Source organism: Schistocerca serialis, chromosome 5 (assembly GCF_023864345.2).
Source record: "Schistocerca serialis cubense isolate TAMUIC-IGC-003099 chromosome 5, iqSchSeri2.2, whole genome shotgun sequence".
Taxonomy (NCBI): Eukaryota; Metazoa; Arthropoda; class Insecta; order Orthoptera; family Acrididae; genus Schistocerca; species Schistocerca serialis.
In genome coordinates, this window is record NC_064642.1 from 469,128,989 (window position 1) to 469,145,874 (window position 16,886).

A 16,886-nucleotide genomic window follows, 5' to 3' on the forward strand; every position below is an offset into this window, starting at 1 on the left:
TGTCCGAAGGGTTGCTGATCGCTTTTACGAAGATCGTCGGTATAGCATTTTTTCCCTTATTTTTCATGTTATGCCGAACGTTGCTAAAAGGGTGTTCCAAATGGCTCTGAGCACTATGGGACTCAACTGCTGAGGTCATTAGTCCCCTAGAACTTAGAACTAGTTAAACCTAACTAACCTAAGGACATCACACACATCCATGCCCGAGGCAGGATTCGAACCTGCGACCGTAGCGGTCTCGCGGTTCCAGACTGCAGCGCCAGAACCGCGCGGCCACTTCGGCCGGCAAAAAAGGGTGTTCCGGTAATGAGTTAATGTTCACCCAAATCTCCTGTGCTCTGCGTGAACACCTGGGTAGATTATGGTCCTAATCACACAATGTTTAGACCGTATACGGGGTGGTCCATTTATCGTGACCGGGCCAAATAACTCACGAAATAAGCGTCAAACGAAAAAACAACAAAGTACGAAACTTGTATAGCTTGAAGGGGGAAACCAGATGGCGCTATGGTTGGTCCTCTAGATGGCGCTGCCATAGATCAAACGGATATCAACTGCGTTCTTTAAAATAGGAACCCCCATTTTGTGTTACATATTCGTGTAGTACGTAAAGAAATAAGAATGTTTTAGTTGGACCACTTTTTTCGCTTTGTGATAGATGGCGCTGTAATAGTCACAGACATATGGCTCACAATTTTAGACGAACAGTTGGTAACAGGTAGGTTTTTTAAATTAAAATACGGAACGTAGGTACATTTGAACATTATATTTCGGTTGTTCCAATGTGATACATGTACCTTTGTGAACCTGTCATTTCTGAGGACGCATGCTGTTACAGCGTGACCTCGTGATGGCTGGGTGTTGTGTGCTGTCCTTAGGTTAGTTAGGTTTAAGTAGTTCTAAGTTCTAGGGGACTGATGACCATAGCTGTTAAGTCCCATAGTGCTCAGAGCCATTTGTTACAGCGTGATTACCTGTAAATACCACTTTAATGCAATAAATGCTCAAAATGATGCCCGTCAACCTCAATGCATTTGGCAATACGCGTAACGACATTCCTCTCAACAGCGAGTAGTTCGCCTTCCGTAATATTCGCACGTGCATTGACAATGAGCTGACGCATGTTGTCAGGCGTCGTCGGTGGATCACGATAGCAAATATCCTTCAACTTTCCCCACAGAAAGAAATGCGGGGACGTCAGATCCGGTGAATGTGCGGGCCATGGTATGGTGCTTCGACGACCAATCCACCTGTCATGAAATATGCTGTTCAATACCACTTCAACCGCACGCGAACTATGTGCCGGACATCCATCATGTTGGAAGTACATCGCCATTCTGTCATGCAGTGAAACTTCTTGTAGTAACATCGGTAGAACATTACGTAGGAAATCAGCATACATTGCACCATTTAGATTGCCATCGATAAAATGGGGGTCAATTATCCTTCCTCCCATAATTCCGCACCATACATTAACCCGCCAAGGTCGCTGATGTTTCACTTGTCGCAGCCATCGTGGATTTTCCGTTGCCAAATACTGCATATTATGCCGGTTTACGTTACCGCTGTTGGTGAAGGACGCTTCGTCGCGAAATAGAACGCGTGCAAAAAATCTGTCATCGTCCCGTAATTTCTCTTGTGCCCAGTGGCAGAACTGTACACGACGTTCAAAGTCGTCGCCTTGCAATTCCTGCTGCATAGAAATATGGTACGGGTGCAATCGATGTTGATGTAGCATTCTCAACACCAACGCTTTTGAGATTCCCGATTCTCGCTCAATTTGTCTGCTACTGATGCGCGGATTAGCCGCGACAGCAGCTAAAACACCTACTTGGGCATCATCATTTGTTGCAGGTCGTGGTTGACGTTTCACATGTGGCTGAATGCTTCCTGTTTCCATAAATAACATAGCTATCTGGCGAACGGTCCGGATGCTTGGATGATGTCGTCCAGGATACCGAGCAGCATACATAGCACACGCCCATTGGGCATTTTGACCACAAAAGCCATACATCAACACGATATCGACCTTTTCCGCAATTGTTAAACGGTTCATTTTAACACGGGTAATGTATCACGAAGCAAATACTGTCCGCACTGGCGGATTGTTACGTGATACCGCGTACTTATACGTTTGTGACTATTACTGCGCAATCTATCACGAAGCGAAAAAAGTGGTCCAACTAAAACATTAATATTTCTTTACGTACTACACGAATATGTAATAAAAATGGGGGTTCCTATTTAAAGAAAACGCAGTTGATATCCGTTTGATCTATGGCAGCGCCATCTAGCGGGCCAACCATAGCGCCATCTGGTTTCCCCCTTCAAGTTAGACAAGTTTCGTTATTTGTAGATTTTTCGTTTGATGCTTATTTAGTGAGATATTTGGCCCAGTCACGATCAATGGACCACCCTGTATAGACTCTGATTTTTAAAATCAAAGTAAGTTTTATTTTTTTCGTAATTGGTGATAAAAGTGTTTTTTCGGCGACGACAGAGAAGCGGATTCAGTAAGGTTCATAAACAGCTGCCATCGTGAAGGAAAACTAACTGCAACACATGAATTTACAAAGCGTTTGCTTGAGAAATGTTGCAGAGGCATTTGACGTTGTTGAAGGTAGGTTTAGAAAACAAAAGAGCTCCTTGGCAGGCTGTGAAGGCCCAAGGGATTATTACCGGCCGCCGTGTTATCCTCTGCCTTGCAAATTCATGCAGATGCAGTATGGATGGGTGTGTGGTCAGTACACCACTCTCCCGGTCGTTTTACAGACTTTCCCGACCATTTGCTACGTCAAGCAGCTCCTCAGTTGGTACCATGAGGCTGAGTGCACCCCGTGCGTTGCCTCATCATAGAAAAAAACTTAGGCAGTACCAGGAATCGAACCCAGGTGCACCCCCTGGCAGCCATGTACGCTAACAACTCAGCTCTGTAGGCGGATTGGAGGTATGTTACTGAAACCAAATGAATTTGCAGAAGACGCAGGTCCAGCTGAAAAATCTGGGCACCATGTTGCTTTGGAAGCATTTCTCAAGATCTGTAATAATGTATTACTTGTTTTGATGACAAATGCGAGTGTGACCAGGCCGAATTTAAAAAACAGCTAATGCGATTTGCTTCTGCCTCAGAAATTAGGATAAAATGGCACAGATTTCTTGTTGATGCTTCTGAAGCTAAAATGTGTGACCTGTGTTTCAGTTTTTTGTCATGATATTATTACCAACATATCTAACCTGAAAACTGCACGGAATTATTTGGAGCAAAAAATGAGGGGTGGCGCTATGAATAATTCTGAATTACCTGATTTATTTTACTCTGAAAGATTCTAAGGAGCTTACTAAAGGAATCTTTTCCATTTAAATCCAACTGGATCCTTACGTCTAAAAGTGATAGAACAATTGATCATCCGACACCACAGCTTATGAATGGGCTTTATGAAATAAAAGAAATAGAATATACATATGAAGAAACACTTACGTTAGGCTCGAAAGAGCGGAAGAAATATCTACAGAGTTGAAGCAGGAGAAGAAAATAATCTGAAATTATTACAAAAAGCCAAATCATATATTCAAATAATATGGAAAGTGTAACCTTTTTGCCAGTACCTACTGTTGCTACTGCAGATGGAACTACTGTTGAAGAAGCTGTAAAGGAAGTATGGATATAGAAGTAGCAGTAAGTGGGTTGCAGAAACTGGCATTGGGAGACGTATGGCAACTCAAAGGAATTTATCTTCTGTTCTTGCAGCACAGGATAAAAATTGAAATAGCAAATTTATTTCATCAGTAAAAAAAATGTAGTCTTAAAACTGTGAAACCGCTTATCAAAATTACAAACTTTGTGTCAATAACAGAGACAATTTCAAAAATATGTTGGAAGAACATCCGAAATACATAAACAAAAAAAAGTGTTTTTTAACTGACGACACAGCACGTGTTATTCAAAGATCACTACTACTGATCAGTCAACCGTTGAATTCATGACGAAATCGATCACCATTTATCTGTGAAAGAGAGAAGATATTTTTTGTTGAATAGAGGTAGCTGTGAAGAGGTGAAGATGAACTGAATAAGAGATTTCATAATTAAGTAGGTCATGTATTTACGCAGTTATAATATAAATGACTCAGATAAATGCATTTGAAATCAAAAGAAAAGAAATACACTCTACGAGGTCAATGCTGGTAATTTGTTGCATTTCTCGGTCGTTTGACATAACATGGAAAAGAGGGTCAAAAGTTGTCTATAACACTAGTCTAAACATAAAGTTTTAAAAATAACGACGATCTCTCTTTACAAAGAATCATTTCATGGTGTACCTCTTCGAACTCCAGGGCCTATCCATCCTGTAAGATGGATGGCGAAAGCTATTGTTGCTTGAAATGTTCACGAAACTGATAAATTTTAACAAGAAGAGAATGCAGTTTATCAATTTAGTTTTTCTTACCACTGCGTACGTCGAAGGCCTTTCTAAAATCTCTGTGGTCCTTCAGAACTCAGGGCGCTGTATTTCGATTTCAGTATGCTTTTAAAGCTTTGTAAATACCAAGTTGTCTCTCTCATGTAGTCTTAGAGAAATTGAAAAATCGTTTGTGGTTCTTACCTCCTGTTCTAGAATCTTTACGATATTTGATACTAATTAACCTCCTGAATAAAATAAATGAAAATGGCCACCGCACTGCATTATAAGAAAAATGTTAAAATGATTCAAGAAGGAATCAATTAAATCCAAAAATGATTGATAATTAGGTCAAAAAGCTTGTTTCCAATAAATTAATAGTATTTTTAACTAGATTTCAATTTTGTCTTTCTTCACTGCAAGGGATAGATGGAGGTGTTGGAGAGCTGTCCCATTATACAGCCTCGGTTAAAAAAAAAAAAAAAAAAAAAAAAAAAAAAAAAAAAAAAAAAAAAAAAAAAAAAAAAGGTTCAAATGGCTCTGAGCACTATGAGACTTAACTTCTGAGGTATCAGTCCCCTAGAACTTAGAACTACTTAAACCTAACTAACCTAAGGACATCACACACACCCACACCTGTTGCAGGATTCGAACCTGCGACCGTAGCGATCGCGTGGTTCCAGACTGTAGCGCCTAGAACCGCTCGGCCACGCCGGCCGGCAGCCTCGGTTCCTTCAAGCCAAATACCAGGCATAGTGTTACCATTTGGGAGTAAACGGGAGCGGATTACCCAGCTCCGCTATTTGCGTTACAACGAAGGAAACCCTCCTGATAACCCTAAACGACATGCCCCTTGAGAAAGATCCTCCGCAATGGGTTATTAAACTGAGAGTTGCAAATGATCCAACTGAGAAAGGTACCAGGCTAATGGAGGACTACACGAAATAATACTCAATAGACGAGCAACGAAATCAGAATGTGTTTCATGTTGTGTCTGAGAATCGCCTAAGTTTCCAGGGCCTAAAGAGAGAGCTTATGAAAAGAATAAGAATTTTGAAAAGAAAATTCGAATTTTTCGTCATAATTGTCTTACAAGCATTGTGTACAGTAATTCCACGTATAGCATTACTAAATTTAATTTAGAAATATTAATAATTAAATGCAAAGAAATGAAGTTTTTCATTAAAAAGCTAGTTCTGAACAATGTTTTTTGAAATATAAATAAGTAGTTTATGCCTCGATGTTTTACACATGTCTGGGCCAATGCGTAGCCCTTCCCATTTCCTGTTGGCTTCAAACTACACACAAATGATTTTTTTGTGCGGTGGTACCAAATTGAAGGTGAGGGGGTGGGGGGCGGTGTTTAAAATGTGTGATCAATTTCTGTCTGCAGAGATGTGGAATGTGATGGAAACGATAGGCCGCAGGAGTTTGGAAGTTGGAAGGGAGTGAAGGCTAATGGTGGAAAGTTCAAATGGTTAGTGAAACAAGACGACGACAGCGACGGGCGAGAGCCTGTCTGCCGGCAACTGACGGCCAATGAGGAGGAGGGAATCGTGATCAATGAGCAATGGTGACGAACCTGTTACATTTGATAAGAAACAAAGTAATCTGAATGGAAGGAATTTAGTGCTAGATGTTCCGTCTGCGAGGGTGTCATAGAGACGGATCTGAACCTCAGATAGGAGAAGGATGGGGAACGAAATCGACCAACTCTTTTTCACCCGTTGTTTGTTTTAAAACTTCGGACGGAACATCCGTCTGACAGGCGGATACGGTTTACATTTGTTCCTCTACAGGCGCTTAAAATCGCCCTTTGGTTGTAGCCAGTCGCAAGAGCCTCGGTTGGTATTTGGTCGTAGTGCAGTGAAGGTCATGTGCATCGTCGTGCTGATTTACTGAACAAAAATTCTTTCCATTTCAGAGCCACCTCCTCACAGGCGGATGTTCCAGGTAAGAGCAAAATTCACCCGCCCCACAGACTGGTGTTCATGAACCTGCACTATTCTGCTTCACAGGCAGGTAATTCAACTTATTCTTTAAGTTCTTTTACATAACATTTATAAAATCGCAACTACCAAATTACTTATATTTAAGTGCAGTTTTAGTTCTTTTTAGTGTGGCTCACTTTTTTTATAATTCACAATATTACTCGTTTGAAATATTTTCTGTACAAAGGCATGTATTTTACAATCTATAAATTTTGATTTATTTATTATGGCTCATTCATTTTACCATTGTTTCTTGGTTGTTTGCTAGTTTATTAAGATAGGCAGGTTCTCTTCTTAAACTCTTTTTCATTAATTACAGCCAACAAGGAAGTCCCAGCATATATTGATTCCTATATCAGGCTGTCTGTTTAGAGTGCAATGGCTGGAAAAGTACCTGCAAATGTCTCTAACAGAAACAGCTGAATTACGCTATCTGTCAACTGTAGGACACGACACAGACTCAGAAATCTCCGAAAATGAACTGGTTCAGAATATTTTATATGAAGAGAAAGCAACTATTACTACTAAAATCAGCACGACCGAGCTGAAAGAGAATGAGCAATCTCAATTCTGATCATAATGTGCCAGATATGACAAACTCGGAAAGTGAATGACCCTCCAAATCCACCACGTCTTCCAACTTCCTCTGTCGAAGTGACTGTTCGTTATTTCTGTATAGCTACAATATTATACATGATTTACAAAACTTTGTTTGAGACTGATTGATTTTCTTTCTGAAATTGAATAAAAAATTAAAATCTTTACATTTCAACATTTAATTTATTTTAAATTTACAGGTAAATCCCAGTGGTCAACAAAGGCTTAACATACGTCAGAAAAAAAGCGATGCCGCGCGGGATTAGCCGAGCGGTCTAGGGCACTGCAGTCATGGACTGTGCAGGTGGTCCCGGCGGAGGTTCGAGTCCTCCCTCGGGCATGGGTGTGTGTGTTTGTCCTTAGGATAATTTAGGTTAAGTAGTGTGTAAGCTTAGTGACTGATGACCTTAGCAGTTAAGTCCCATAAGATTTCACACACACACACAAAAGCGATATTCGCCCCACAGGCGGACATAACAATTCCCTATCCGCCTCTCAGGCGGGTGTTCGTCAGAACGCGCTGTAAAACGACGTTCCTGTCTAAGTGTTGGCCCGACGGGAATGTGAACTACTGCCTTCCCTAGTCCGATGTCTTACCACTCTGCCGTACCCCTCATTGAAGCAATCTGTTTGAAAGCGAGTTCAGCGGAATTTTTTCGGATCCAAAAAACACGAACAATGTGTATTAACAAAACTGATGGCGTATTTGTTCATAAAAGTGTGATAGGTTAATAAGCTTGGGGGCAGATGTTGAGTCGATGAGTTTTTGTGATAAAAGTTTGTGAAAAAGTTGGGAAACACGTACACTCATGAACCAAAACGTTATGATCACTTCCTGCTAAACAGCGTGTTGGTCCGCCTTCCAAACGCAATACAGCAGCGTTTCTGTGCGGCCTGGAATCACAAAGTGCTTGGTAGGTTTTGGAGGTATGTGGCACCAGGTACCTACGCACAGATTACTTAATTACCTAAATTATGGGTCGGTGGTTGTGCGCGCGGAGCTGGCTGGCGCCCGGTGGCGTCCCATATGTATTCTGTTCGTTCATTTTGGTGACCAAGACATCAACATGAGTTCATGATTATGCTTCTCAAACCACTGTAGCACGGCTCTGGCCTCGGTACACGAACAGTTATCCTGCTGGAAGAAGTCATCGATGTAGGGCAACACATCAAGCATGAAGGGATGCAGATGCTCCGCAATTATGTTCACGTAGTCCACAGCTGTTACAGTGCCTTTGACTAATACTGTCATGGAAAGACAGGTGAATGTTTCCCATAGCATTATACTGCCCCCACCGCCGGCATCCGTGGTGCGGTGCATTTTAAAGCAACCGTTCGCCAGCAGAACGCCATATCTGGACGCGACCATCGATCTGGTGTAACAATAAATGTTATTCATCCGATTAGCTACAAGTTTCCCTTGAACCACGATCCAGTCTCGGTCATCCCATGTCCACTGAACTCGTAATCGCCGATATCATTGGGTCAACATGGAAACACGTGGGGGTCATCTGCCGTGGCGCCCTATGTTCATCAATGAGCGCTGAACAGCGCGCTCCGAAATGTGGCTAAATCATCATTACCGTCAGATCTGCCACAGGTGCTGTTTTACACAGCGGGAGAGCTCCAAAATTCAACATTCAGTGCTGTGGTGTGGACGTCCTATACCTCGTTGACTACTCGTTTCACCATCTTTGAACCACTTTGCAAAGATACACATAACAGTAGCACGTGAACACCTGATAAGCCTTGCTATTTCCGTGATATTCGTACTGAGATTCCTGGCCATAACGATCTGCCCTTTGTCAAAGTCCAATAAGTTAGTGGTTTCCCCATTTGGGGCCCATATTGTTGATGGAATGATTTCCCTTTGTCTCCTTCCTAACCATATCACATGCTAACATACTAAAGTGTAGATTGACGGGTTTTCTGGATAGCTTAGGATCAACGATCTAAAATATGGTCGTGTGCAACATGTCTATGAATTTGCAATGTATATGAACCTACGAACTTCTGACAAATCCGGTAAGAACAAAGTAAAACGTCCATTCAGAGTAGCGAGCAAACTGGAGTGTAGACGCTACCTGGAGGTGGCTGAGCTGTGTCAGCGGCAGCAGGAAGGCCCAGTCCTGAGGCAGCGGCATGGCCAGCGACAGCAGATGGTTGTGGGACAGCACGAGCGTCTCCAGCTGCGGACTGCCAACCAGCGCCCCAGCCTCCAGCCGCTCCAGCCGATTGTGCGACAGGTCCAGAGTGAGCAGCCCCGGCAGTCCCACCGTCGCATTCTCCAGCACCGTCCGGATCTGAAACAGCAGAGATAGTTTCTGCGCTGTTGGAGTCTACTATGCACCATCAGCTCAAAACTGTGTGAGCACCTAGCAGTGGAGGTTAATACTGGGTGCATTCAAACTTAGCCTTTATGACGACTTGAACTCTGCTGGGGACACTTTCACTGACGTGTCTGAATGTCTATGGAGAAATGGCAAACCATTTCTCCTCAAGAGCAGAAACGATAGAAGGTAGTGATGTTGGACACTGCGGTCCGATGTCGATGTTCGATAGTTAACGACTAAGGTGTTCCACGTCAGCACTCTGGACATGCCATTCCATTTCAGGGATGTTATTGTCAACAGACCATTGCTTCACAGATGCTGCTTTATGACAGGGTGCGTTGTCATCCTGATATGAACAATCGTCATCTCTGAATTGCAAAATCGGTTCATATCCTTCTGCATTTAGCCTTTTCTTAAGCGCAATAAGGGTCCACACTCTAACTTCGAAAAAAAAAGAAACATACATAACACCACCTTCTGTACTTCACTGTTGGCACTACACATGATGGCAGGTAATGTACCCCAGGCATTCGCCAAACCCAAACCATTCCATCGGAATGCCACAGAGCATACCGTGATTCATGTCTCCAAATCACTAGTTTCCTATCATCCACTGTCCAGTGGTATCGCTTGTTACACCACTTCAAGGGTAGCGTAGCGTTGATTGCAGAGGTAAACGTCTTTTGAAGCACTGCTCGCTCAGTGTGCTCCATTCCTTTTAACTCCTTACGCTCACTTTAGAACTAGAGTTCCTTTCTTCCACTGATTTCATTTGATTTTTTGCAGGCATCCAGCTCAATGCTCGACGGTTCCTATTTGTCAGTACATGAGGACTGCTAAGTGTTGGTTTAGCTCTGGTTGTTCCTTGGCGTTTCCAGTTCACAATAACAGCGCCAAAAATCGACTTTGGCGGCCTTAGAAGACTTGAAATGTCTGTAATGAATGTTTTACGGAGGCATCAGTCAATGACCAGTCCACGTTCAAAGTCGCTGAACTCTCCTGACCGACGTATTCTGCTGTCACTGCCTCTCTACTGACCACATAATATTCCACGCCTCTTTTTATACTAACGGGTCACCCTCTCTTAGCTATCCGTTGTGACCGAGCGGTTCTAGGCACTTCAGTCCGGAACCGCGCTGTTGCTACGGTCGCAGGTTCGAATCCTGCCGCGGACACAAATGTGTGTGGTATCCTTGGGTTGGTTAGGTTTAAGTAGTCCTTAGTCTAGGGGATGGATGACCTCAGATGTTAAGTTCAAAAAATGAAATGTATGTGAATCAGACTAAGAACAGCCGACCAGTTGCAAAGGATAAAGTAAACTTTACCTAGGTTTCAATAGATATAAATCTATCTTCTTCAGAAGATGCAGTATTATAACAACATGAAGTGATATGTCCTTATCGTTTAGGCAAACATCTGCATAGTTACATTAATCATATAAATTAACTATGCAGATGTTTGCCTAAACGATAAGGACATATCACTTCATGTTGTTATAATACTGCATCTTCTGAAGAAGATAGATTTATATCTATTGAAACCTAGGTAAAGTTTACTTTATCCTTTGCAACTGGTCGGCTGTTCTTAGTCTGATTTACGTGGAACCATTGCTGTAGCGCAGCTATGTTTAAAATACTGAAATGTATGTGAAGTCTTATGCGACTTAACTGCTAAGGTCATCAGTCCCTAAGCTTACACACTACTTAACCTAAATTATCCAAAGGACAAACACACACATCCATGCTCGAGGGAGGACTCGAACCTCTGCCGGGACCAACCACACATTAAGTCCCATAGTGCTTAGAGCCATCCACCTCTCTTAGCATCTAGACCTAATTCCACATTACGTATGGATGTTCGGATACTTTTCAAATGGTTCTAATGGCTCTGAGCACTATGGGACTTAACATCTGAGGTCATCACTCCCCTAGAACTTAGAACTACTTAAACCTAACTAACCTGAGGACATCACACACATCCATGCCCGAGGCAGGATTCGAACCTGAGACCGTAGCGGTAGCGCGGTTCCAGACTGAAGCGCTTAGAACCGCTCGGGCACACCGGCCGGGTCGGATACTTTTGATCAGATAGGTAGTGTATGTACAGTCAGCTCTTGCTAATGCGTACCTTGATAAATCGGATTTGTCGACAAATCAATATTGTTGTCCGGCCCCTCTCGAGAAATTTAAAAAATCCTATGCGTTTTGTTATACGTTATAGGACTCGACTGTCGTGACAAACCGTCACAAAATCCTCTATAATTCGAAGTTAGCTCCTATCTAGCACTCGATAACTCTGTTTGCTCAGTGGATTTCTTAATTATTTAGTCATTCAGATATTTACGGCATTCCTTTGTTTGCTAAACGATATATAATGCTCTAGGGTACGTAAATTAGTGTTACAAATGACTTCAAAGAAGAACAAATACTAGATTCTCGCAGAAAAGGAGCAACTCTGATGATTTCGTACATTTTGTTGATTATGTGAAAGCCTGTCTTGGTCTGACTGACGATGAAATTTTAGCTGTTCGGTATGACAAGAACAAAGACAATGACGAAGAATAAGGAGAAGCAGAGCCGTTTCTATCTGTGACTACAAAAGAAGAGGAGGCATCTGTGGAAACTTTGCGTGAGTACATCTCTAGAAACGAAGTAGGCGATGATTTATTTTCGGCTATGGTCACAACAGAAAATCCACTTGGCTAAGAACGCTGGACGTGGCTATCACAGAAAAAAGTTCAGCGATGTCGTTGCAAAATACAACTGAATTTCACCTAGCTATTTACGGAAATTTGTCTGTGCTCTTAGCCTGAAATGTTACATTGGTAAAAATTAATGAAATCTGTAAAAAAGTAAGCTTCATTCTCTGTTCTTGTTGTCGCTTTCTAAAGAAATACGAGTGTTATTGAAAGGTCCGTATTACACTTTAGTTTAGTTTTTGATGTTCTTCGATTTTTTCTTGTTTTCTCCATGATTAGCCAGTCTTCCGATAAATCTAACTGTTAATTATTGGAAATTTTCCTTAGCTTCCTTGAGCTTCAAACTGTCGATCGTCGACTGTATTTGGTTTGGCCCATTAAATAATTTTTAGCACATTATTTGTGCGTGTGATACAGGACAGCTCACCTTTAATACAATTAATTTATAATTATAGTAGTTAATAAGATAAATTAAACGCTCAACATAGGCAAAGTAAATAATAAGCGTAATATTAAGGGATGTAACGTTCTCTGGCAGCACGCATCCAAAGTGAAAGTTAAAGGGACATTTCGATGTATAATGCTCACTGTAAAAAATAATTTATATGCATTTCTGTTAATTGAATTTCAAAAGGACACTTAATTTTGTGAGGAAAAGTATAATTACGAATTTTGCTATTATAAATGATTATTCAAAGAGTGTGAAATACTATCTGTGGCGGAGGATGTGAAAACCGCCACAGAAGAAACGATATGTAATGAGAATGACGAAGACTGTAGAAGAATTAGTTAAGATATAAATACGCAATATATTGTGATAGAATCGCTTGTCTTCTGCACGGACTGAATGGAAGAGGAACCCGTGACGTTGCATTAGGCTCTTAAGTAGTCTTCATTTGTCATAAGTCGATGATCGACGCCATTTGTAGCTGGGATTGTAAAAGGTGTGTAAAGATTTTAATTCTTTCTGTTAAAATATATTTATCTAGTAAAATCTGTTTGTCACAATTACTGCAAAGTTCGCAGCGGACGTTACCCATTTTATTTAAGAAATTTTAGCATTTTATTGGATATCGCTGGCGGTGTGGAGCTGCGCCGCGAGCGAGCAGTCTGCAGCAGCGGCGGATTTAAATATACGATCGCAATAACGACCACATCCTAGAAAGGGTACAGGTAGAGATGAACGAAAATAATAAAGTGTTTCTTTTCACACCATTCCAGACGCAGAATAAAAGGAGATAGTAGATTTTATCTTGTGCATTCACAGGTGGATACAAGCTGCAGCTATTGTAAATTTTCATTCAAAAAGTGATAACCTCTGAACATATCGTAAAGTGTATTTAAAAGTGGATAATTTTTCAGTAGAGCTTAGCAATATATACATAAAAAAACATTTTCATATAGTAAAGATAGTCTTATGCTTCAAAGCTAGTCGGGGTATATTCAGTTAACAAAAATCCACTGCACCGTGAAAATGTTTGCTAAGTTCGATGGACAATAATATTTTCATTCTCGCACAAACAGCTTTGGTACTTGAATAAAAGTAAAACTTGAATCATTATTTTGGGAATATTCAAAGAAATTCATTTTTATTAATCTGCAACAGAATATGTCATACATAAAGTAATAATCACAGATGAAAAATTTATTGCAACCTTTCATTTCTCATGTCCATCCATATATATGTTAAGTTCAATCGCAACGGTTTCCCAAGCAATTTAAACGCGAAAAGCAAAGAAAGTTTAAAACTAGATGGTCAACTCCCGAATAATTAAAACAGACAGAATCGCATTGAAGGGAACATAACACAACGTGACAATATAATTAACAGATTTAATAAATTAGATTTACTCTTCTTGCTTCTCCAAAAATTCAGAATCATAGTAGGAGCAGTTAGCAAGGAAGAGCACTCCCAGGTTCACATTCAATGTATTTGACGTCATTATGTATATTAAGTAAGCAGGCTTGTGCCTGTGTAACATTAACACCAGTACGATATACTCATCTTTTGGATATATTTATTCTTGTCGCTTTTATTTTGTAGGCTAAGCTTCTAGTTTCACATGAGTGAAAACCATTCTTATGTTTTAAAACATTTGTTTTCTAAGATACCCCTTATTGTACAAAAAAAGCATTTCATCTAGCTTCCCAGAGTATATCTTCTCTCAGGTTCTTCTCAAAATGTAAGCCTAAAGGTGTTGTACCACTCACATCTAAAACATTTTCACGCTCAATAATAAAGAAACATTTTGCAGGATGGAGATTTTGTGTTATGTGATAGGTAACTACCATTGTTTTCTTTCGAATTTTGATGATCGAGTTAGTTCTGAACCACAATTTACATTGCCAGTGATGCAGTTACTAGCAAATTTTCTTCATTGTGTGACCTAGTTAAAAAGTTACGTCATTTGCAAAGAATGAGATGGTTCCATCATTTTTTGCCAGGTTATTAATAAAGAGCAGAAATAAGAAAGGTCACAGGACTGACCCTTGAGACGATCCATGCCTTCTTTTGGTACATGAACTAGAAATTCTGTGTGTTTCCCTGTCTTTGTTTGTTATTTTTGTAACCTGCAAGCGATCGTCGAAGTGTGATTGTATCAACCTTTCAGACAGGCCTCTAATTCCGCAATTACTTACATAATACAAGAGACTGTCACTATCAATAACATAGGCGGAAAATCTGATATCCCAAAGAAGCAGCGTATAAGACTGTAATGTGCAGGATGCGCCAGAGCACTGTCCTGGAGCGAGAACACCCCCGGGACCATTTCCCACAACACTTCCTCTTGACAGCTTCCTGTACCCTCATCAGGAGATTTAGATAATATTAGTTCTATCATTCTGTGACGGTCTAATATTAAATTTGCCAAAATTAATACCTGAAAACAAAAATATTGGCTTGTACAAAATTAAATTTTAATAGGATTTCTTTTTCGAGAAACTTGATCCAAGATGGCGAACGTGGCCATAAAGTACAAAGTTGCAAAAATGATTTCTCTTAGATAAATAAAAAATCCAAAGCTCCATTAGAAAAATTTTAGATGAGAAAGTTGTAGGATGTAAAAAGATCTGCTGGGTACTCATCGTAAGTATCGACTGCTTTTCCAAGTTTCGAAATATATCGAAAAAACCGCTAAAATCGAATTCTCTAGAACCCTCATTATTCACGTCTGCATCCTAGCTATTTCCTGTAAGAGCAGCCAGCGGTAAGTCAAAAAAGTACTTGTTTGAAAAAAATTAAATAAAATTAAAAATAAGGCTCTCGTTAACTGGCTAGATATTCTCTGCGAACGGTCCTACAGCAACGGTTTTAAGCTTATTTTGTCCGCAAAGAGTTGTGCTACCATGCTATTAAATAATTTTTACTATTGTATTAATTGTAATTATCAAATAATAACTTCGAAAATCTTGCTCTTTTTTGTACGTCTTTTTAACTATTTTAATTTTTATTTTATGAAAAGAATTTTTAAAGAAAGAAACTACTGACATTGCTCCCTACATTTAAAAAAAAAATCTGATTTTTAGTTTTAGTAACTGAGTTGGAGCACGCGCCGAATCACGACGCCCCTCCAGCTCATGCACTCCGCACTTGCAAACGTCACTTTATTACTCAATTACTAATATTAAAAATCAGTGAAACACATCCAATCATTTTCTTGAAAATATAGTTACTCGGTATTAACCTCCATCAAGTGCATCGTTCTAAAATGTTAACTGCGTCCACTAGATCCATAAAAATGTTATCTCATCTCCAGAAAATCTTAGATTCTTTTTTTTAAATTCGTGAAAAAGTGAAAGCAATTTTTTTCTTTAAAAGTTATTTTAGTGAAATGTTATCGATAGCGCCTTTTTATTTAAAAATCGATATATCTCGGAAAATAAATAAATTCTTTAAATTTTTTCAAAAAGTACTTTTTGACTTACCGCGCTCTTTATTTATAGTAAATAGCAATGTTAACGAGTTACACTAAACACGGTTTTAATGGATTTTCTATTTATCGAAATGTAACAAAGCAGTGGATACTTATAGATAGTAATCGATAAGTATTTTTACGACCTACAACTTCCCCATTTAACATTTTTCGATCAGAGCTATAGCTTTTTTACTTATTTAAGAATAACCATATTTTGCACCTTACTGTTTTTTCGGCCATGTTCGCCATCTTGGATCAAGTTTAATGAAAAAGAAACTATTTAAAATTTAATTATCTATATGCTCATCTCTTTGTTTTCAGATAATAATTTTCACTTCTCATAATATCCACATGTCCTTACTTTGTGCCATCGTTTTAGGGTCATAGTGACTCAACTAGCACTCATCTTGGTGATTAGGTGGCTAAAGAAGTCATCTGGGTTGTTCTGACAGAGCAGCATCATTTCCGCTGCTGCTGCGGCTCGTTTGGCATGTTGGATGGGTGTGAGCCTTCGCGGAGCCCAATGGCGGCGCCCTACTTGTGTTCATATCGTGCGAGATTTTGAAAACTGGTCCACGAGTGATTTTTCACTCTTTCCACTGTCGCCTCGATTTTGGTGAACCAGTCTTCATCCGCCAGGAGCTCCATTATGCTTGCGATGTCCTTTTCTTCACAGAAACATTGCCTGCCACTTCATTCTTCGTCCTTTAGAGTTCTTTGACCACACTGGAAGTACTTAACTCAACTAACCGCTGTATCATATGATGGGGTATTGTTGCTGTATGCTTCCATCAATTCAGCATGGATTGTTGCGGTGTTGTTTCCCTTGAAATGTAGAAAATGAATTACCGCACTATACTACATTTTATCAATGGATTGCGTCAATTTTTTCGGCTTATCTAGCGGTGTGCTGCGGTACTGTGACGCGGGAATTTGAATGTGTTCCAGGAC

The 16,886-nt window shown here is 40.2% G+C and overlaps 1 protein-coding gene across 1 annotated transcript in view; it reads right to left on the reverse strand.

Annotated features, from left to right (window-relative positions):
* LOC126481116 (chondroadherin-like protein) overlaps positions 1-16,886 on the reverse strand; it is an 84,254-nt gene that overhangs the window by 23,254 nt on the left and 44,114 nt on the right. The window contains exon 3 of the mRNA XM_050104650.1: positions 9,072-9,290. Within this exon, the coding sequence (XP_049960607.1) occupies positions 9,072-9,290 (219 nt within the window). The remainder of the gene's footprint in view (positions 1-9,071; positions 9,291-16,886) is intronic.